Source organism: Myotis davidii, unplaced genomic scaffold, assembly GCF_000327345.1.
Source record: "Myotis davidii unplaced genomic scaffold, ASM32734v1 scaffold111, whole genome shotgun sequence".
Taxonomy (NCBI): Eukaryota; Metazoa; Chordata; class Mammalia; order Chiroptera; family Vespertilionidae; genus Myotis; species Myotis davidii.
In genome coordinates, this window is record NW_006284347.1 from 4,007,475 (window position 1) to 4,031,776 (window position 24,302).

The following is a 24,302-nucleotide window of genomic DNA, read 5'->3' on the forward strand; positions in this document are numbered from 1 at the left end:
AGCCCTAACTCCCCAATCAGCCCTGCTCTGAGCCCAACCAGGGGCTGCACCTAGGGATTGGGCCTACCCTCTGTCACCCGGGAGCAGGCCTAAGCCAGCAGGTCGTTATCTCCCGAGGGGTTCCAGACTGGGAGAGGGCACAGGCCGGGCTGAGGGACACCCCCACCCCCCCGAGTGCACAAATTTTTGTGCACGGGGCCTCTAGTATATATAAATTTAAATACCTTTTTAATAGTTAAAAGCTGCAGGAATTCATTACCACTAGACATACCCTTCAAGAAATGCTAAAAGGAATCTTTTCAAGATGAAAACAAATAATGCTGGACAGCAATACAAAGCCATATGAAAATATAAAGTATAGAATATACACAAAGAAAAGGGATCAAAGCATGTCACTACAGGTAATCAATAAAACACAAAGGAAGGCATTAAGAGAGAAAATAAGGGACAAAAAAAGCTACAAAACTTAAGGAAAACAAGTAAAAAATGCCAATAGTATATACTTCCCCATGAGCAATTACTTTAAATGTAAGTGGATTAACCTCCCCAAAAGACATAGCTTTGCTAAAAGGATAAAAATACAGGATCCAAAGATATACTGCCTGTAAGAGATTTATTTATTTATTTATTTTTGAAATTAAGGTTGAACAGTTTTGTTTATTTTATTTTTGTTAATTTCCACCCAAGGATATTTTTCTATTGTTTTTTTGTTTTTTTTTTTTTTTTAATGGAAGAGTGGAAGAGAGAGGGAAAGACAGAGAGGAACATCAATGTGAGAGAAAGACATGGACTGGTTGCCTCCTGCATGTGCCCTGACCAGAGCCCGAGCCAGGGAGGAGCCTACAACCAAGGTACATGCCCTTGACTGGAATCGAACACGGGACCCTTCGGTCCTCAGGCTAACATTCTATCCACTGAGCCAAATCAGCTAGGGCTGAAAAAGATTCACTTTAGACCTAAGGACACACAAAGGCTAAAGGTGAAAGGAGGGGAAAGATGTTCAATGCAAATGGTAACCAAAAAAAGCAGGGTGGCTGTACTAATATAAAACAAGATGGACTTTAAGACAAGACAGACTTTTAAGTCAAAAACTCTCACAAGGGACAGTATACATTATATAATGACTAAAATGTCAATTCATCAGGAAGATATAATAATTATAAGTATTTATTCACCAAACAGCAGAGCTCCTAAACTATGAAACAAACATCGACAGAATTGAAGGAAGAAAAGCAACGCAATCAATACCCCAACTTTCAATAAAAGATCGAACAACCAGACAGAAGATCAATAAGGGAATGGAGGATTTGAATAACACTATAAACCAATTAGCCCTACGAAACATGTACAAAACACTCCACCCAACAACAGCAAAATACATATTCTTCTTAAGTGCACATAGAACATTCTCTACAATAAATTACGTTAGGCCTCAATAGAAGTCTTAACAAATTTAAGAAGATTTAAATCATATCAAGTATCTTTTTTGATAACAATGGAATGAAATTAGAAATAAATAGCAGAAGGAAAACTGAAAAATCCATAAATACGTGGCAATTTAATAACAAACTTTTAACTAACGAATAAGTCAAAGAAGAAATCATAAATGAAATCAGAAAATTTCTTGAAATAAATGAAAATAAAAACCCAGCATATCAATACTTATGGAGATGCAGCTAAGACAGTGCTAAGGGGAAAGTTTATAAACACTTTCATTAAAAAAGATCTCAAACGCTACCTTTTCTTTATGTTAACCTTTAGGTTGTAGAAATTTAGTATGTGAGGGTCAGTGAAAATGAAAAAATCCAGCAGTAAATATCTCCCTTCCTTTTTTTTTACTTCGTGTCATCTCTCTTTTGGGGCCTGAAGAGTTGTATACATATGAGGATGAAAGCCCCAGTATGCATTCTACTCTTCTATTGTTTACTGAAACAGCAAGACAGCTCCAAAGAAACTAAGCTCAACTTCAGGTTCCTCATCAGTAAAATACAGAGACAACCATACCTGCTGCATTGAATTGTTATACCTATAAAATGAGATCATGTCTGTAAAGCACTTACAACAGTGCTCAACACACACTGTAACTAATCTGTAGATAATATTAACATCTTCACCAATGTATTCAGTACATCGGCTCTCTCTTCACAGGTAAAAGAATGCACTGATAATATTTTAGACACTAGACTTTTTTTTCATAACTTTACCTTCATGTCTTCTCTCCACTCATTCATACCATAGCTCTTAGAAATTTCTGGTTGGAATATCTGCATTTTTGCCATGGATGTAGCCAGACGAGTTAAAGATTGACGACCACTTCCTCCAAGTCCAACAAGCAAAGCATTTCCACCAGACTGCTTTAGAATTCGACATATTCGTGATAAATGTTCCAATACATACCTATAAAGTATCAATATTATTATACTTGAAAGTATAAATGTAAATGTATATTTATACATAAATATTGTTTTACTTTCCTAGGATAGACTGCTGTCTGATACCAATTTTAAAGAAGTAATCATAAAAAATGTGTGATTTTTCAAAAGCAGTTATAATTGGATCATTTGATGCTAAGTAAAATTATTTAAAGTACAAATTCAGGAAATGTAATATGCAAATTATAGAAATAAAATGAAAGCATAACCTCTTATACTGAAAGTACATTGTTATTTTTATTAAAACCATTTCTTTTAATTTTTTTAACAAAAGGATTTCTATGTGAAAAAATAGATCAGTTATTCACAAAATAACAAATTCAGGAAAGATGGCTTCACTAGTAATTAGGGAAATTAGAGTTTACTAGTAGAGCCACTCTCCTTTGACTGGCAAAACTTACCAGTCTGGCAATCCTACATATTGGCAAGGGAGAGACACAACACAAGCTCTTAAAAACAATAATAATTTTTGAAGGCACTTGGCAAAGCTTAGTAAAATAGAAGATGTTTACACACCATGGCACAATAATTTCACTTCTAAGAATATAATCTTAGAGAAATTCTTACACAGGTACCCAAGGAGACATGAACATTCTAACCTTTTTTTTATCATTGCAAAACTAGAAGGCACATAAAAGTCTATCTTAGAAGAATGACTACATTTTTACACATATACAATGGAATACAATGTAGTAGTAAAAAATCATTTTTTGTGTGTGAATGTTACAAACAATATGGAATAAACCAACTTGCAGAAGAGTACATACAGTATGATACCATTTATATGAGTTTTAAACATGTAAAATAAGGTAGTGCATATACCAGTACATATGTGTAGGAACATATATGTATTAAAAGTCTGAAGACACATGAGTTTTGTTTTACCCCTGCAGGGTTCAATGGGAATGCAGTGATGGAAGGATGGCTACAGAAGGGACTTCAAATAAATTGCTAATAGTTTATGTCTTAAGCTCAATTATGGGAACAAGGTTATTCACCATAGTTTTTCTTATATCTTTTTACACATTTAAAATATTTCACAATAAATTTTTACAAATAGTAATTTCAACCATTAATACCAAATGTAGGTACCTAAAAATGACAAGATTCATTCTTCTTTTGTGAGTTTGATTATATTCATCTAAGCATTGGTCCACAATGTCACTAAATTGATGAATATTTGGAATTTCAATATAAACTCTGTCATCTCCTTCAAGGTCAGTATTCATATAGTCACCAAACATAAGGTTTCTTAAGTCCTTTTCAGTTACCTATAGAATGAAAATCAACAAATTATAAAACAAATTATTTTTCTAAAATAAGTTTAAGAAAATGTTACATAAAATTTTGTTTTGTCCATATTATAGCATGATTATCAATTACAGAATTCTTTTAAAACAATTAGGGTAGCCCGGCCGGTGTGCATAGTGGTTGAGCATGGACCTGTGAACCAGAAGGTCACGGTTGGATTCCCCATCAGGGCACATGCACGGGTTGTGGGCTTGATCCTCAGTGTAGGGTGTGCAAGAGGCAGTCAATCAATGATTCTCTCTCATCATTGATGTTGCTATCTCTCTCTACCTCTCCCTTCCTCTCTGAAATCAATAAAAAAATATATATTTTTAAAAAGATAGGGTAGTAAATAATATAGTTGTAAAATTAATACCTGCAACTATATTATATCCTTAGGAATTTTTTTAAAAAGAGCTTTTTTCTATTTTAAAAAAAAGTTTCCCCCACTCCCTAGAGCAGTGATGGCGAACCTATGACACGCATGTCAAAGGTGACACGTGAACTCATTTTTTTGGTTGATTTTTCTTTGTTAAATGGCATTTAAATATATAAAATAAATATCAAAAATATAAGTCTTTGTTTTACTATGGTTGCAAATATCAAAACATTTCTATATGTGACACGGCACCAGAGTTAAATTAGGGTTTTTCAAAATGCTGACACGCCGAGCTCAAAGGTTCGCCATCACTGCCCTAGAGGCTGGAAAAGTCATTCTGAATGACTTCCACTTATTCAGTAGTTACAAAGCAATGTTAAACACTTTATATCTGTTATTAAATTTAATCCCTATCATACAAAATATTATTTTTTAAATAACTTCTATGTTATATACATAATTTCTCTAAAGACAAATCTTCTCAAAATAAATACTATCTATGTGGAAAGTTAAAAGAATATAATAATTAAGAATTAGTATTTTTAAAGATAAGTAATAATTCATGCTATTGTACTGTGTTTTTTATTTTTAGAGAGGGGGGCGGTAGGGAGAGAAAGAAACATCGATGTGAGCACAAAATATTGATCGTCTGCCTCTTGCACACCCTCTACCAGGGATTGATCAAGCCTGCAACCCAGGCATGTGCCCTGACCAGGAATCAAACTGGTAGCCTTTCAGGGCATGGGATGACACCCAAACAACTGAGCAACACTGGCCAAGACACTATTGTACTGTCTTAATTTAATGTTTTTAATCACTAAATATACTCACTGGTGCATTCTCTTTCCTCAAATGTGAAAAGACACTATCAAATGATTCTTTAAAGTGCTCCTTTATAACAACTTTGATTAAATTGAACAGCCAATATCGATCCTCATCATTAATGAGGCGATCATAAAACACTCGAAGAACCTCATGCACGAACAGCCGGACCATGGTGTGCTTGTTCCCCACGGCATCTCTTTCAATGAGTAAGCAGCCCTGGATGACACGTGAAAAATCCCTCAAGTTGAAAGTGTAATGAGATTTTGTGGGAGTGGGCAAAAGATTTTTCATGGATTGTTTGTATATCTGAATATGAAAAAAGCAACAAAGCAAAAATAAAATGCTTATAATCAGCAAAGCCAGATAACAAACTGTATGTTATATAAAATATTTTATTTATCCTATCAGATTATATTAGCTTGGAAAATTGCACAATAATTAAGTCTAGCATGGCATACATTTTTTTTGTTTGTTTATAGCACTCAACCAGGCATTATGAATTTGAAGGAACTTAATATTATCAGATTCCATCCAAGCCCCAAAATCGACAATGCTTTTATTTCCCCTATGTTATGACTGTCCCATTTAAAGGGAAATGATCTGAGATTAAGTAGTTAACAAAAACTTTAGGAGAAAGTGAAATCAGGTAACTCATTCTGAAGCATTCCAAATAAAGAGTAGGATGAAACAATTTCCTTTTGACTACCATGGAATTCAAAACAAAACGATGTGCTCTCGCACTTCCCCTCTCTTTTTTATCTTCTCTCTCCCTCTTCTTCCTTCTATCATAACTGGCTATATGCTGAATTCACCAAATAAAGTTTAATATTTTCTTTAAGGAAGATAAATTAAATAATTAAAATGTAGCCTGAAAAAAACAAATTAAATTATATTTTATTACATGTGTTCTATGATTCACCTTTCTTCCCTAACCTCCACACTCGGTAGGTCTATAATGCTTCAAAGAGGGGGGGTGGGGAAGAATCCTTTCTGCATCCCATTCTGCCTAACCAACTGCCCCCTCTTTTCAGGAAATGCCTGAAATACAAATATCATATTTAATAAACAGAAGCACTTTTCTGTATCAGAATAAGTATAGTAATTACAATGTACATTTCTCTGTTCATAGTTTCTCTATTTTAACAGGACAAATTTTCCACCAGAATAAGAGGAGAAGAACTTTAGAAAGATACAATGCTTTTAGAAACTGATGGAATGATTCTGGGGGGGAGCTTTTTGCTTTTGGTTGCAGTGATACCACCCCCTCTCCCTTATCAAGGCTCCTCAAAGCTTAGTTCAATGAGATTATCACCTTGAATACATTTTTTTCCCTTTTACCATTAGCAATAAGGTTGGTGCTGGCCTCAAGCAGAGGCAGATAACAAACACACTGAATAAGTTAAGAGCTGCTCTTTGGCCATATGGGCAATCTTGTTTTTTGTTCCCACCCTTGTGTTTTCTTATGATTTTTTTCACTACTAATCCTAAATTATGGGACCTAGCTAAAAATATATTCATAAGATCCCTAAGTTCATTTTTAAGACAAGCATGAAGAAATGGAGGGGAGAGAAGAGAAAATTTATAAACACCAGAGTGGGAACCTAATAATTAGGGAAAACCCACAATGTGGCACATACTGGTTCTGGGTGATTTCCTTGTAATAACCTTGTGAGACAGGTGTTACCTCCATTTTTGTGATTTAAAAAATGAGTTTCTGGAAAGTCAAATTACTTGCTTAAGTCCATTTGGCTAGGAAATAGCATTCAAAGCTCAAACCCAATTAGTTTCTCTAATTTCAAAGCCTATAATCTTCCTATTCCCAAGCCTTCATAACAGCTTCTCTGACACTGAAGACCAAAGTAGATGTCTAAAGGAAAACATGTTTAAAAAAAAAAAAAGTTAAGGACCCAATGAGATATATATACTGAAATATTTTGTATTGTATTTTTTGCTCACCTCCATAGTCCCACTGACAATTTGGTTTCCAATTAAGAAGAACTCCGGAGGAAATTCACGAGTCCTAAGGTAGAATGCTACAATTGATGAGAAGATTCGGATCATTGTTTCATCACTAAAAGCATTAATAGTGCAGATGTTGAAATGTCGAATAAAACGGGGAGTGACTGGATTTCTTCCACCACCTGGAGGGCCCATGGCAGCAATCAGTTGTATGTCAACCAATGTGATTTTACTTGTGTCCTTAAGGTCGTACCTTGAAAGCACATAAAAATTCAAAGTGATCAGTTATAAAGCCAGTAAGATGGAATGAAATGTAGGTCTCCCTAGAAACTTAATCTGATTTTAGCTTCTCTAAAAGGAAGAACTTGTGATAATGCTTCGAACAGGGGGAACTTATTTTAAGCAGAACTACACTTTTCCTTTCAGTGACACTGACTCTGCTGCCCAGATTCTGAGTATCTGAATGTTCCTCCCTCTTGTCCTTCCCTTTCTCTCCTCCTACTCTTTTTTTCCCCAATTTGACTCTTTGCTTTTCCTCTTCTTACTCCAAATCCAGAGCATGGATGAGAGATCAATCTTGTGTATAGCTAGTCACAATAGGGTGACTATACATCCCCTTTTGCCTAGGACAGTTCTGGTTTGTGCTTGCCCTAGAGCAGTGATGGTGAACCTATGACACGCGTGTCAGAGGTGACACGCGAACTCATTTTTTTGGTTGATTTTTCTTTGTTAAATGGCATTTAAATATACAAAATAAATATCAAAAATATAAGTCTTTGTTTTACTATGGTTGCAAATATCAAAACATTTCTATATGTGACACGGCACCAGAGTTAAGTTAGGGTTTTTCAAAATGCTGACACGCCGAGCTCAAAAGGTTCGCCATCACTGCCCTAGAGTAATTACTGACACTCCCCTTTTACTCTCAGAAATGTCCCTTTTGAAAATAAATTATATAGCTAAACTATGTACAGCAAAGTCCTGGTTTCTTTTTCTCATCTCAAATCTTATCTTCAGAGAACACAAGAACATCTAAATAGTAACTACACACTTTTGTTATATAAAAAAGGACCCATCAGGAGTAACAAATCTCCAAAGAAGTTTTAATCAGAAAGGGATAGCTAAATGGCTCAGTTTAATTGGAATCACTCAGCTGAACAAGTTCTTATTTCCAATAGGCCATTAAGTCCTTTAATATTGAAGTTCTTGCAAAAATCGGGGGAGGATGATAGGAGAAATCTATATAACCAGTACTTAGTCTAGAAAGTATGAAAATATGATTCGGTTTATGGCAGCAACTATAATAGCTGTCATAGGGAACTGGCTAAGTAAATTATGGCAAGATCCATAGAACTAAATAGTATTAAAAGCCAATAAAATAAATGAGGCAAATAACATGATAGGTGTTTAAGATAAATACTTAAGTGCAAATAAGTTGCAAAACATGTGTAACATGAGTATATTTTTTTAAATAAAAATATTTATAAAGAACAAAAACTTGGAGGAAGAGGGAATACATTATTAACAGTGATTATTTCCAGAAGGCAGGATTCCAAGGGCCTGCAGTAATAACAAAAATGTATTTCCAAAATAGGACTTAGCTTCAAAATTAGTCTACCCTTGCCTTGAGATAAGAATAATGCTATATTGGGGTGGAGGAAGTAAAATTATCTATGAAATTGCTGTTAAAATCAAGCTATTTCAAAGATATGGTAGTCCCAAACAGTAACAGAAAATATAAAGAAATTAAAATGGTAGAAACACAGGGTGTTGACTATAATTACTTAGGTTGGAAGCTACCCATAAATTCTCAGCCCTGGGGGAATAGTACTTTGAAAGATATAAATCAACAGATTATTTTGAAAATAATCGCTGTAAAGGAAAGAATTTACTACAGCATTGAATATATACATGGCCAATACTGGATTGTTAATCCGTTATCTAATTCACACATTCAGAGGAAAAACTGGTATAAAAAAGGTATATAAAAGTCTTCTAGACTGGCCAGCGTGGCTCAGTGAGTGAGCATCGACCTATGAACCAGGAGGTCACAATTCCATTTCTGATTAGGGCACATGCCCAGGTTGTGGCCTCGATCCCCAGTGTGGCGTTTGCGGAGGCAGCCAATCATGATTCGCTCTCCTCATTGGTATTTCTATCACTCTTTCACTTCCTCTCTGAAATCAATAAAAATATATTTTTAAAAATTATACTCAGTAAAAATATATAAGAAATAAAGTAAGTTTATAAAGAAAAAGTCTGCCAAAATTTTCTGTATAGGAAAATAAGCAATCAGTTATTTATCTTTCATAAATAACTTGAAAAAAATGTATTATTTTGCTCTGAGAAATTAAAATAGAAAAAGAGAATAAAAATCTGACTTCACCATGCCTAATTAAGACTTCAATCAAATAGTTACCAATTCCCACAGTCAAAAAACTGTCGTAATAATTCAATAGGAGGTTGAGCTCCATATTTCTCCAATGTAGGCATATTCATGTCATCTATAAAAATTATACACTTCTTTCCCATAGGTGGTCCAAAAACTCCTTTGCGTCTTTTATCCAATCTAGCCATAATAATGTTCTAAAACATAAAGAAGAAGGTATAGTAGTTATACTTAACACCAGAACAAATAAGGAAGTTAAGTTTAATTATGTAAGGAAATAATGTCAAGCAGCACCATGTGCATGTTTATATTTATTCACTTTTAGAGTGATATCAAACTTCATATTCAACATTAAAGAGAATTTATTGAAACCCTACAGTACTAAAAATTGTTACATACATATTTATATTATACACAAATGCACACAAATATTTTCCTCATTAAATACCCCAACATAGCTATTAACTTTAATTTACTCAATAGCTAAAATTACTAATCTAAATTTGTAAGATTTTGAAATTAAGGGAATTCTACAGGTTTAAAACAGGAAAATGAGTTCCACAGATCAAGAGAGATTGGACAGACATAAATTTAGGAATGGCTGATAAAAATGGTGATTGGAAAAGGCCTCATGCAATACTTCCATGTTGGTACTTTTGGGGGTAAAGGGTGGGACGCACAGCTACACAATTCTTGTCACAGAAGATCTACAATAGTCCATGGTTTGAAATATATATCATAAACAGAGCTTCAATAGCAGCAAATGCTCCTAAGGATCATCTAGGAGAGTCTAGAAAGTTCTCTCTGTTCTTTCTCTGCCCCCTCCCTTCTTTATACTCTCTTGCCTAGGTAAAAAAATCAATTGCTGCTGCTTCTTGGCATAAAAAAAAGATGACAAATCTCAATAATCCAGTATTAATGCAAATATGTTCTCTCAAATGTTTGTCCTCAAAACCTGACTTTTAAAACTTATTTGTAATGCCAAAAATAAGTTTGAAGTTTAATTTGAATTCATAGAAAATTTGCACAGTTGCTCATTTAATATACAATTTTAAATACTAATCAAATAAGGCAAAACATTCAATAATTATCAATCTATGTTTCTGGCTTTAAACTAACCTGAACCTGGTTGGCACTGGTCCGTGCAGAGAAATTAACATAAAAAGGAAAATACTTGTTCTTTTCCAAGTGATTCATTAGCTTATCCTTCACATACACTGATTTTCCTGTACCAGTTGGACCCACAAAAAGCAGTGGCCTTTAGGAAAACAAAGAATATATCATTCAAAAGGGGAAAAAGTCAGAATACATTTCTACTAAGGAAAGTTAGAGTTATTGAAAATGTAAAAAATAAATCAAATTCATCTAAAAACTCACATTTTAATCTATCATTGTTATATCACAAAAGACTGGTAAAGTAACAATTGGCACACATTTCTGCTTCCTGTTACCACAACTTTAATAGTATAGTAAGGAAATATTATTTGAACAGATGTAACATTGCTATATGCAAAATACTCATAAAACAAGTAATAACATGCTTAATTTTTCAGAAAGGAAAGGCAAAATTTGTCTCAGAAAAGCTACGTACAGTGTTTGTATTTTTTAGTTAGAAGTACAGGCAAGAGGGTGCCGTGTGGAATAGACTAATGACATGATGACATAAGACAGATTCTGGCTGTTTCACAGTAATCTCAGTAGCATAAAGTTTGTGTGAGAAATAAAAGACAGTGAATTCTAAATCTAACAGTTATATATACCTATTTAACATGTTAGAATCAAGTCAGAATTACTAACTGAAAATACTTATCTAAAAGCAAACTATAAGGAATTTTCTATTCAGTGGAAGCTCAAGCAGGGCTTCTCATACTTGAGTAATCATAACAAATTAGAAAAGGAAAAAAATCCTATGAGTTTGTATTTGCAGAACTCTAAGGACTCCAAGTTTGAGAAATACTGAACTGAAAAATTAAATACTGTCACATTGCGTGATAATTTGGTAGTACGCAATACATAAAGACAAACACACAACTAAGCAACAGCATTCCGTTAGAAGGGGTCATCCAAGTAAACTAAATTATGCTAATATGTATTACTTTTAAAAATTATCATTGAAGTATAAACATAAAACTAAAGTTTTACAACTACAGTAACCCCTGAATTCATCTATGTGTCCTAATCTGAGTAACCCTTGCCTTAAGGAAAACTGTTTATTAAAGTAATTTTAATAAATAAAATATTGTTCTTAACTTGGGGTCTAGGGACCAATTGGAGAAATTCCTAAAGTGTTCAGAGAATCTGTGAACTAGGATGACAAAAAAGTTATATCTTTGCTTTCACTAACCTTAATTAAAATGGAGCAATTGTATTAATAGTACCTGTGTGTTTGTCACCAGTAGAAATCATAGACATTATACTAAATATTATAATTGTTAGTGACAACTCAATATCACTGATGCAATGATTTCTTCAAAATTATGACAGTCATCAGACTCACTACTGGATCATAGTTAATGTACTAGAGCAGTGGTTCTCAACCTTCCTAATGCTGCGATCCTTTAATACAGTTCCTCATGTTGTGGTGACCCCCAACCATAAAATTATTTTCGTTGCTACTTCATAACTGTAATTTTGCTACTGTTATGAATTGTAATGTAAATATCTGATATGCTGGATGTATTTTCATTGTTACAAATTGAACATAATTAAAGCATAGTGATTAATCACAAAAACAATATGTAATTATGTGTTTTCCAATGGTCTTAGGCGACCCCTATGAAAGGGTCATTCGGCCCCCAAAGGGGTCGCGACCCACAGGTTGAGAACCTCTGTACTAGAGGCTCAGTGCATGAATTCATGCACCAGTGGGGCCCCTTGGCCTGGCCTGCGCAATTGGGCCAAAACCGATTCTCTGACATCCCCTGAGGAGTCCCAGATTGTGACAGGGCGCAGGCCTGGCCGAGGGACCCCACCGCTGCACAATCAAGGCTGGGGAAGGACATGGGAGATTGGCCACCTGGGGAGAGACCGCAGGAGGGCTCCAGGGCATTTCCAGCCCCTTGCTCAGTCCCGATCTGCCAGACCCAGCACAAGCAAATCTACTGTTCAGAGCATCTACCCTCTGGTGGTCAGGGCATGTCATAGCGACTGGTCAACCAGTTGACTGTCTGCCCCCTGGAGGTCAGTGCACGGTACTAGCAAGTGGTTGAGAGGCCTTAGCATATCATTAGCATATTATGCTTTGATTTGTTGAATGGACGACCGGGCGACCGGACACTTAGCATATTAGGCTTATATTATATAGGATTCATAAAGAAGTACATGGCCCTGGCCAGCGTTTATCAGTGGTTAGAGCACTGGCCTCCATACCAGAGTGTTGTGGGTTTGAATTCCAGTCAAGGGCACTTACCTAGGTTGCAGGTTTGATTCTCTCTCTCTCCTCCCCCTCTCCCTTTCACTCTCTCTGAAAATCAATGGAAAAAATATCCTCATTCCTTGGATGAGGGTTTAAAAAAAAGAAGCATATGTATTTCTACTATGGACCAAATTTGTTCAATTTGTAAAATATATTTTTATTGATTTCAGAGAGAGGAAGGGAGAGGGAGAGAGATAGAAACATCAATGATGGAAGAGAATCACTGGCTGGCTGCCTCCCGCACATCCCCTTACAGGGGATCAAGCGTGCAAACCAGGCATGTGCCCTGACCGGGGATGGAACCATGACCTCCTGGTTCATGGGTCAATGCTCAAACACTGAGCCAAACCAGGCAGGTCCAAATTTGTTCAATATTTTAATAAATGTATTTCAACATGTGATTTCCCTTATAATCCTATGTTTACATTACTCACTTAAAATCATTATTCTGACAAATGTCTCCTAGCACAAAAAAATTACCATACTAGAATTCCTCAGAATTGGGAAGTGACTTCCTTGCCTAAGAAAGTTTTAAATATTAGGCATTAAATGCAAAAATGCAGCCCTGTCCAGATAGCTTAGTTGGTTAGTATCGTCCTGATATGCCAAGGTTCAGGGTTCAATATCTGGTCAGGGCAGGTACAAGAATCAACCAGTGAATGTATAAATAAGTGGAACAACAAATCAGTGTTTCTCTCTCTCAAATCATAAACAAATAAAAATAAATAAATGCAAAAATGCAACTATAAAATAGGAATAAAATAATGTTCCCTCATAAGCTATTCTTTCTGTTTTTGTTTATTAAACAAGATAAAATTGTCACAAATTCATTCAAAAACAAGTTTTTTTGTTTGTTTGTTTTTTAATATATTTTATTGATTTTTTACAGACAGGAAGGGAGAGGGATAGAGAGTTAGAAACATTGATGAGAGAGAAACATTGATCAGCTGCCTCCTGCAAACCCCCCACTGGGGATGTGCCTGCAACCAAGGTACATGCCCCTGACTGGAATTGAACCCGGGACCCTTGATGCCACAGGCCGACACCCTATCCACTGAGCCAAACCGGTCAGGGCCAAAAACAAGTTTTTAATAAACAACAAACCATTACATTCATGCATATTATGTAAGCTTCTCTAGTTCAAAATAGCATTAATAATAAATTATGCCTCATGTTTTAAAAGAAAAATAACTACCAAAATGTTATTAAGGAAGTTGGTATGGATATGCCTATGGTACGTACTAGGCTTTTGATTCAGTTTCATGTACTCTTTTTTGATGTATTCTTCTGATTCAAGTCTGGGTTTTGCATGTTCATCTTAAGTTATGAAGAACTAGAATAGGATATGTTTGAAAATTATTAAATGTAATGGAAGAATGTGGATTATGGTTAGTCTGACCTCAGAAGTACAGTGAATCTTTGTGATCATGGTATCTCCCCTGCCAGGTAAGTATAGTACAGTGAATCTTTGAGTAGAATGCATACCTATTAGCAATAACACTGATTTTTAGTCTGTTACAAATAAAAGAAATATAAGGCAGCTTATGAAGCAACAAAGTATAATGGCAAAGAGTTTGAAATGGGCAATAGGAAACCTGGATTCTAGGTTTGCCACTAGTAACAGATGTCAATATGGACATGTCCATTAGCCAGTCTCCCAGGGAGTCAGTTATCTGAAAATGAATGACCTTAAAGCTTACTTCAAATATTCTATGATCCTGTTAGAATGACACTGTTATGATTTAAGTGTATGTTATAAGAATTTCTTACTTGGCATAGGTAATGCTCAAACTCATTAGAAATGTATATCTAACTGTGTCCATTGTAGGGACTATGATATCTTGAATCTTGATACGTTTATCTCCTAAATCAGTACTTTTAATTAATTCATTCCAATGGACCCAGCGACCTCGGTTTTTCAACTACAAGAGAACATAAGTTTCAAATATTATAACAATGCACTTGCTATCTGAAAGGTTCTTTTAAACACAGTTATCATAATTACTTTTAAAAACTTAATAGTCTTTCTGCTTTTTAGTATGAAATAACAGATTTCTTCAAAATAGTATATATAATATTTTTAAGTCATAAAGCAACTTAATAAACATCCATGAATGCACTACCCAATTTAAGAAATAAATTTTTAATTTTCCTTTCCAATGATAATCTGAAGAACGTAATGAAACAGTTATCACAAATTTAACATACCTAGAATTTCAGATAATTTTGCATCTATGTTCTCTTCGCACTCCAATCTTTCCAAAATGCCTTCAAGATATCCTTTGACATATATCAAGTATTTATTTGAGAAGCACTCTGATGTAACTCGTTATAATTTACTAAAGTTTGAATTCATGTTTTCATATTTTAAAATAAAGGGGCAACAATCTAACTAGAAACAAAACATCATGTGAACTCACTATGTTTGTTTATCTAAATTTATTCTCTTTGGTATTTTGATTCAGGCCAATATTCAGCAAGGACATATCAAAATGGCTGAATTGATTGTTACAATATTGAAATTCTTCTAAACCAGTGGCTAAATAATTGCTGTCCTAACATCCTGAGTATCTCCCTAATCCATGACCCCCCCCATCCCACCCCACCCATACTCCTCCACCATTATCTTCCTCTGTGTTGCCCAGCCCTTCCCTAAAGATACCAAGGCCTACCACCTTCAAGCAACAAAGGGGTTAACATCTGGCAAAGTAGAAGGTCTCTTAGACCCTGCTTCAGTGCTATGGCTGACATCCAAGAATATTTAACTATTTTCTAGCAGATTGTGTCTGGAGGGTTGACTAAATGTTTCTTTAATAATTCATATTCTTAATTTTTTAGGTTTTCGTTTTATATTTTTCAATGTTATATTTGCACATATTTTATTTTATTTTTTAAATAAATTTTATTGATTTTTTTTACAGAGAGGAAGGGTGAGGGATAGAGAGTTAGAAACATCGATCAGCTGCCTCCTGCACACCTCCTACTGGGGATGTGCCCGCAACCAAGGTACATGCCCAGGGGATCGAACCTGGGACCTTTTCATCTGCAGGCCGATGCTCTATCCACTGAGCCAAACCAGTTAGGGCTGCACATATTTTAGAGTAAAAAAAAATTTACAAGGTAAGAAAAACAACAGTTGTGCTCAGCTCTTCTCACTACTACATCAAAATTAAAACTAAATTATAGAACAACCACCCGAGAGAATCATCTGAAGACTAGCTGAACAGAACTCCTATAACTAGATATAAAGAAGCCACACAGAGACACAATATGGGCTGCTTCCACACCCACGTGTTGGTGGTTAAGAATCAGGAGGGATGGCCAGTGTGGCTTAGTGGTTGAGTGTTGACATCGAACCAAAAGCCTGGGTTGCGGGTTCGATCTCCCGCAATAGGGGGCATGCACAAGGGAGCCAATTGATGTTTCTATCTCTCTCGCCTCCCTTCCTTTCTCAAATCAATTAAAAAAAACAAACAAACAAGACTCAGGATATATAGAGAGAGGAAGGGAGAGAGAAATAGAAACATCAATGATGAGAGAGAATCATTGACTGACTGTCTACTGCATCCCCCTCACCTTCCCACTGGAGATTGAGCCTGCAACCTGGACATGTGTGCCCTGAGTGGGAATTGAACCATGACCTCCTGGTTCATAGGTTGACACTCAACCACTGAGCCACACTGACCAGGCAGGAGGGATATCTTAACTGCAGAAATCTTTGCTGAGGAGAAAGGGGCCCTGCCTGGACCACCAGCATCAGGAAGAGGAGTCCTCACAACATCTGGCAGTGAAAATCAGCAGGGATTCTATCCAGGTGAGACAGGGGGCTGCTGGAGACCCAGGTGTTCTCTTACAGGGCCCAAACACAAACTCACACATTCACAAACACTTGACAACAGGTCAAAAAATGAAAAGGACACACAGGGAAAAACTGAATTGTCTGGCTTCAGAGCAAGAAAATGAATTATTTGGCTTCAGAGTTCTGGCCTAGACAGAAGTACTGGCAGGTGCCATTGTTTCTTTGTTGAGTCCTCTCCCCACCCATCCTGCAGGTATAGGAGAGCTTCAAATCTGAGTCTCCATCAAATTGACTAACATCACTTGCCTTACCCTGGATAGTCCCTGAAAACCTCCCCCACCCAACTCACTCACAGGCCCAAACTTCTTTCAGCAGCTGTTTCTCACAAGCAGCTAGCACTGGCTGGCACTGTGGACTTTCCTAAAAATCTCTCAAAGGTCCACAAACCCCAAATAAGTAGTGGTTGGCCTCAACTTGCCCTGTATCACTTGCTAAGTAGCCCCAAGGCCAGCACTAATGGCAGCTGGTATCAGTTCGCAGCCAAGCCTCTCCTAGGTGCCTCCAAGCCCAGCACAGATGGCAACCAACTGCAGATCACTTTGTAGCTCCTACCAGGTAGCCCCAGACAGGACACAGGCAGCAGCTGACCTTGGCCTACACCAAAGCCTCTCCCAAGAGACCCCAAAACCAACCAGCTTTAGACCATATGATAGCACTACCCAATTAACTCCACAAACAACATACCCAAAGGGTAGACTTGGCAGGCACCAGAGCCTTGCTAAAATGAATCCCACCCTATGGGGTTAACCACTACACCACAGCTCCTCTACTGTCTTCCTTGCAGCCAGTCAGCCTGAGGGGCAATCCCTCCCACTGACATTGTAATAGCAGTTAGGACTCAACACATAATCCACACAAGGCATATCCCTGGAGTTCCTGGATCAGGTGTCTAAAAAGACTGCATCCCTGGGCCCCATAGAATACCTACTATATAAGGTCACTCTGCCAAGACCAGGAGAATTAGAAGATCTACACAAACAAACACAAAGAGCCAACCAAACTGAGGAGACAAAAAAATGTCCCATATGAAAGAATGAAACAAAACTCGAAAAAACAGACTAAATGAAATGGAGACAAGCAATCTACCAGATACAGAGTTCAAAACACTACTTATAAGAATGCTCAATGAACTTAAGGGAAGAGTAGATTAACTCAGTGAGAACTTCAACAAAGGGAAACATAAAAATGGACTTAGAAAACAAAAATAAATAAGCAGTCAGAAATAAGTAATACAATAACTGAAGTGAAGAATATATTAGAGGGAATCAACAGTAGATTAGATGAAGCAGAGGACCAAATTAGTGATTTGGAAGACTAGATATCAAAAACAACCAATCAGAACAGCAAAAAGGAAAAAGAATTTTTAAAATAAGGATAATTTAAGGGACCTCTGGGATATTACTTGTACCAACATTCATATCATAGGGGTATCAGGAGAAGAGAGAGAGCAAGGGATTGAAAACCTATTTGAAGAAATAATGACAGAAAACTTCCCTTGTATGAAGGAAATAGACATACAAGTCTAGGAAGCATAGAGAGTCCCAACCATGACCCAAAAGGTCCACACCAAGAAACATCACAATTAAACTGCCAAAGGTTAAAGACAAAAAGAACTTTAAAAGCAGCAAAAGAAAACCAGTTAGTTACCTATAAGGGAGCTTCCATAAGACTGTCAGCTGAGTTCTCAATAGAAACCTTGCTGACCAGAAGGGATTGATACAAAATATTCAAAGTGATGAAAAGTAAGGACCTACAACCAAGATTACTCTACCCAGCAAGGCTATCATTTAGAATTAAATGAGAAATTGAGAGATAAAGAGATTCACAGACAAGAAAAAGCTAAGTAGGTTCATCACCACCAAACTAGTATTACAAGAAATGTTAAAGGAACCCCTTTAAGAAGAAGATTAAAAAAATATGAATAATAAAATGACAATAACTGCATAACTATCAATAATCACTTAAAATATAAATGGAATGAATGCTTCATTCAAAAGACACAAGGTGGCTGAATTTATAAGAAAATAAGACTCATACATATATTGCCAACAAGAGACGCACACAAAGACTAAAATTTTTTAAAAGCTGCAGCTGGCAGTGGCAGCAGCAGTGGGGTGATGGTGGCAGCAGCAGCGGGGTGATGGTGGCAGCGCCTTCCCTTGATCAGCCCGGTCACCTCCTGCAGAGGGAAGCCAGACTGAAGCTTAGGCCTGTTTGGGCCTAAGCCATCAGTAGGACATCGCCTGAGGGCTCCCGGATTGGAGAAGGTGCAGGTCGGGCGGAGGGACCCCCCATCTTATGCATGAATTTCATGCACTGGGCCTCTAGTTAAAAATAAAGTCCCATTTACAATTACATCAAAAAGAATAAAATACCTAGAAATAAATTTAACCAAGTTTATATATAACCTATACTCTAAAAATTGTAAGACACTGAAGAAAGAAATTGAAGGAGATACAAATAATAGAAGCATATACCATGCTCAAGGATAGGAAGTAACATTGTTAAAATATCCATACTACACAAAGCTATTTATAGATTCAATGAAATCCCTATCAAAATACCAGTGGCATTTTTCACAGAACTAGAATAAGTAATCCTAAAATCTACATGGAACCACAAAGACCCAAAATAGCCAAAACAATCTTGAAAAAAAGGAACAAAGTTAAAGGTACCATACTACCTGATATCAAACTATACTACAAGGCTATAGTAATCAAAATAGCATGATATTGGCATAAAAATAGACACATAGTTCAATGGGATAAAATAGACACCCAGAAATAAACCCAGGCCTATATGGTCAATTGATCTATGACAAAGGAGGCAAAAATATACAATGGAATAAAGACAGTCTTTTCAATAAATAGTGTTGTGAAAACTGGACAGATACATGCAAAAAAAAATAACTAGACCACTTTCTTACACTATAAACAAGATAAATTCAAAATGCATTAGAGACTTAAATGTAAGACCTAAAACCATAAAACCGATAGATGAAAACATAGGCAGTAAACTATGACATAGCTCTTAATAAATTTTTTGTTTATTTTTGATATGTCTCTTCAGGTAAGGCAAACAAAAGAAAAAATAATCAAATGGAGCTATAGCAAACTAAAAAGTTATTGCACAGCAATGAAAACCATAAAAAACACACAAATAGACAACCTACTGAATGAGAGAAGATATTTGCCAATGATACATCCAATAAGAGGTTAATATCCAAAATATATAAAGAACTCAAGCAACTTAACACCAAAAGGAAAAATAATCTGATTAAAAAATGGGCCCTGACTGGTTTGGCTCAGTGGATAGAGTGTCGGCCTGCGGACTCAAGGGTCCCAGGTTCGATACTGGTCAAGGGCATGTACCTTGGTTGCGGGCACATCCCCAGTGGGGAGTGTGCAGGAGGCAGCTGATCGATGTTTCTCTCTCATCGATGTTTCTGGCTCTCTATCCCTCTCCCTTCCTCTCTGTAAAAAATCAATAAAATATATTTTTAAAAAAATGGGCAGAGAGCCTGAAATGGAAAACAGTATGGAGCCTTCTCAAAAATTAAAAATATAATTAAAAATCCATTATAAAAAGTAAAACACAGAATTTTTTTAAAAAGTGTGTTTTATTTCTTATAATTGATTTCTAGTTTCATACCATTATGGTTGAAATAGATGCTTGATATATTTCAGTCTTCTTAAATTACTGATACTTCTTTGGTAGTCGAACACATGATCTAACCTAGAAAATGTTCCATATGCACTTGAAAATTATTTATTCTATTTTTGTCCAATTGCTGTGGCTAGGACTTGCAAATATCATATGACCCATTTCTGGGTACTTATTCAAAGAAATCTAAAACACACATGCAACTCTATGTTAATTGCAGCATTATTCTTAAAGCCAAGATATGGAAGCAACCTAAATATTATCAATAGATGAATGGATAAAGGAGGGTACATATATACAATGAAATATTACTCAGCCATAATAAAGAGGGAAATCTTGCCATTTGCTACAACATCCATGGACCTAGAGGGTATTATGCTAAATAAAGTAAGACAGGCCTGACCCAAGTGACTCAGTGGTTGAGCATCAACCTATGAATCAGGAGGTCACAGTTTGATTGGTTGGATTGGTTGGATTCCTGGTTGGGGCACATGCCTGGGTTGGGGGTTTGATCTCCAGTGGGGGGCATGCAGGAAGCAGCCAGTCAATGATTCTCTCTCGTCATTGATGTTTCTATCTCTCTCTCTCTCCCTCTCCCTTCCTCTGTGAAATCAATAAAAATATTTTTTTAAAAAACAAACAAAAATAAAGTCAGAGTGAAAATGACAAATATCATATGATTTCACTCATATGTGAATTCTAAAATACAAAACAAACAAAACACAAACAAACTCATAGATACAGCAAACAAACTGATGGCTGCCAGATGTGAGGGGTTTAGGGATCTAATTTAAACTATTTATTTAAAAGACATTTAAAAAATTAATTGCAATCTGTTTATATAAAAGCCTAAGTGACTAGATGATGGGACAATTGGACAACCAAATGACTGACCGGTAGCTGTGATGTGCACTGACCACCAGGGGACAGACGCTTAATGCAGGAGCTGCCCCCTGGTGGTCAGTGCGCTCCCACAGCGAGAGCTTCGGTCAGCTGACAGAGGGGCGCCAGACGCCAGGCAGACTGCTGGCTAGCCTCTCCTTTGGACACTACCCCTGTACACCCGAGCCGCAGGCACAGTGAGGCTGGGATGAGCGGGAGCTACTTGGTGCCAAGCACAGGCTCCTCCCCCGCCACCTGCCGCTTGGCACACCACTTCTCGCTGTGCGGGATTGATGCGGACAGTGGGCTGGAGCCCTAAGAGCTGGCAGGTAAGGTAAGGCTGCAGCAGCGTGGAGGTCCACTGATCCCCGCAGGCCAGGCCAAGGGACCTCACCGGGTCTGGTATGGAGAAATTAGTGCACCAGGCCTCTAGTTTAATATATTAAGGCCTGGTTAACTTACTTGGAAAAGATCAGATCTACGAATAAAATCTATTAGAACACAGCTAAATCACACAGAGTGAAAAATGTGAAGGGATTGAGAAGTACAAATTGGTAGTTACAAAACAGTCACGGGGAATGTAAAGTACAGCTTAGGGAATATAGTCAATAATGTTGTTGTAACTATGTATGGGATCAAGACTTACTGGAGGATCATTTTGTAAGTTATATGACCACTATGCTGTACACCTGAATCTAATATAATACAGAATGTCAACTGTAATTGAAAAAACACCAGCAGTCACCCTCTCAACTATCATTTTCTCCTTCCAACAGCAACTACAGTTAGCTCTTTAAGCTGGGTATTTTGGTATTTTCCTCCAATTATTAAGGAATATGCTGTGTTATCACTCTTAGTTTTTTAGTTTTAGAAATTATTTTATTGATTTCTCATTGTGACTAATGAGGATGAAACTCTGGTCATATTCTTAAAATTCTGTTTTTAAGAATGGTTTTGTGGAAAGATTTCTGCACTGGCAGTCAAGAGAACAAGGTTTAAGTCCTGACTCTTCTGGGCATTGCCTCTCTAGGTTTGTTTCTTAATCTATAAACCTTGAGATTTAGGTAAAAAATCCCAGATCTTCTGATTTTATTAAGAAAAATTTGCATGAGTCAAATGATTATTCAAATGGTTACTGTTTAAAATAATCCTTTTGTAAATTATTTTAAAAGTGGAGAAAATATATATAATTCAAATCTGAAATTTTAAACTATTCTTAAAGCAAGTTTGTCTGTCTGTCCACAAGTTACAGGAGAAGAAACTAAAGAGAAAGAACTACAATGCTAACCAGATAATTCAAAATAACTCTAGAATTGGAACTCGGGAATTTTGCCTGTTGATCCAAGATTGTGGTTTACAGCTTATCACAACAATAATTTTATATCATACCTCATACATGTAATCATATACCAAGCCTTTTTCATCAAAGTGGCATTCCCATTTACCCACAGAATCAGGCACTGGGATGCTTTCAATTTTTCCCAGTATGATTGATCGTAGGAAAGAATCAAAAATAATGCGACCATTTGTATCACAGCTTCCTCCAATGGACCAAATCAAAGAAAACATAAAGCAAGCCTGTTGGTAAAAAACAAAAAGAAAAAACAGATAATAGTATGGTGATTGCCAGAGGGAAGAAGGATGGGGAAAGTAGAAGAGAAAGGGGGCATAAATAGTGATGGAAGGAGTCTTGACTTGGAGTGGTAAACACACAATACAATATACAGATGATGTATTGTAGAATTGCATGACTGAAACCAGTATAACTTTATTAGCCAATGTCACCCCCAAAAAATTAAATTAAAAATATTTAATTTAAACTCATTATTTAAAAGAAATTTTTAAAGAATAAATTACAATTTAAGATATTAGGCCTGGTTAACTTACTTGGAAAAGATCAGATGTATAAATAAAATCTACTGGAACACAGCTAAATCACATAGAGTCATTTCTCTTGCAATAATTATCTAAATTTAAAATGTCCATGCCAAATGACCTAGGAATTTCTCTTTTAGGACTTTATCCTGAAATATGTTTCCGACTATTACAATGATATATGTACAAAAAAATTCACTGTAGCATTGTTTGTGATACCAAAAGAATAAAAGGAACCCAAATGTTCTTCAATAGGGGTCTGCTTAATTGGATTATGCTACATACACTAGAATACATGCAGCTGTTAAAAAAGAAGATAACTCTACTGATATGGAATGATCTCCAAGATATATTGTGAGAAAAGATGTAAGTAAGTATAGATGGTATGCTAACATGTATAAAAATGTATACAGCCCTGGCCGGTTTGGTTCAGTGGAGAGAGTATTGGCCTATGGAGTGAAGGGTTCCAGGTTTGATTCTGATCAAGGTCACATGCCCAGGTAGTGGGCTCAATCCCCAGTAGGGGGCATGCAGGAGGCAGCCGATCAATGACTCTCATCATTCATGTTTCTATCTCTCTCCCTCTCCCTTCCTCTCTGAAATCAATAAAATATATTTTTTAAATGTATACACATAAGAGTATGCATCAAATACCTCTAGCAGGCTATCTGGGCACTGGTAATAGTAGTTGACCTGAGAGTGGCTGGAGGACTGGTATGAATGGAAAACCTACTTTTGCCTTTCAAATTTTACTCAGGGCACATGCCTTACCTAGTTTAAACATCTATCAAATATATTTTGAGAGGAAATTTTCAGCCTGGTATAGATCTATATTTGTCTAAAAATGATTCTGAACCATTAAAATAATTTTGGGAGTTTAGGTTTACCAACAGAATGAAAAATTCCAGGAAATATATAACATGAAGGTTACATAGGGAAACTATTCCTAAGATACTTTTATTTTATAGAAAGGTAGCACTCACATGTATGGAAGAATATTAAGAACTAATTCTGTGAAAGGCAGTTCCAAACTTAGGGAGAAATAGGGATATGAATAAATTACATTTCTAACATGTCTGTTCAATTTCTTTGAAAGTGGAGAGAAATAAAGACAAAGGAAGAGGGGAAAGGAAGAGATTATGGTTAGCAGGGAACACTGGAATGTGAGATGTCTGAAGTAATTTTCTGTGGCAACAGATGAAGGGGAAACAACAGGAAGAAACTGCTATTACCAGATTAGAAGAGAAGGTAGACTGAGCAGAGATCAAGACTTTCAGGAATAAGGTGGTGGATGGGAAAGTAGCATAACACCAAAGACGAGAGCAAAACCACTC

The 24,302-nt window shown here is 36.3% G+C and overlaps 1 protein-coding gene across 1 annotated transcript in view; it reads right to left on the reverse strand.

Annotated features, from left to right (window-relative positions):
• Nucleotides 1-24,302, reverse strand: part of DNAH12 (dynein, axonemal, heavy chain 12) — a 250,257-nt gene that overhangs the window by 88,013 nt on the left and 137,942 nt on the right. Inside the window, 8 exon segments of the mRNA XM_015571050.1 lie at nucleotides 2,205-2,397; nucleotides 3,525-3,703; nucleotides 4,933-5,232; nucleotides 6,883-7,138; nucleotides 9,305-9,471; nucleotides 10,394-10,532; nucleotides 14,460-14,611; nucleotides 22,483-22,647. Of these exon segments, the coding sequence (XP_015426536.1) occupies nucleotides 2,205-2,397; nucleotides 3,525-3,703; nucleotides 4,933-5,232; nucleotides 6,883-7,138; nucleotides 9,305-9,471; nucleotides 10,394-10,532; nucleotides 14,460-14,611; nucleotides 22,483-22,647 (1,551 nt within the window).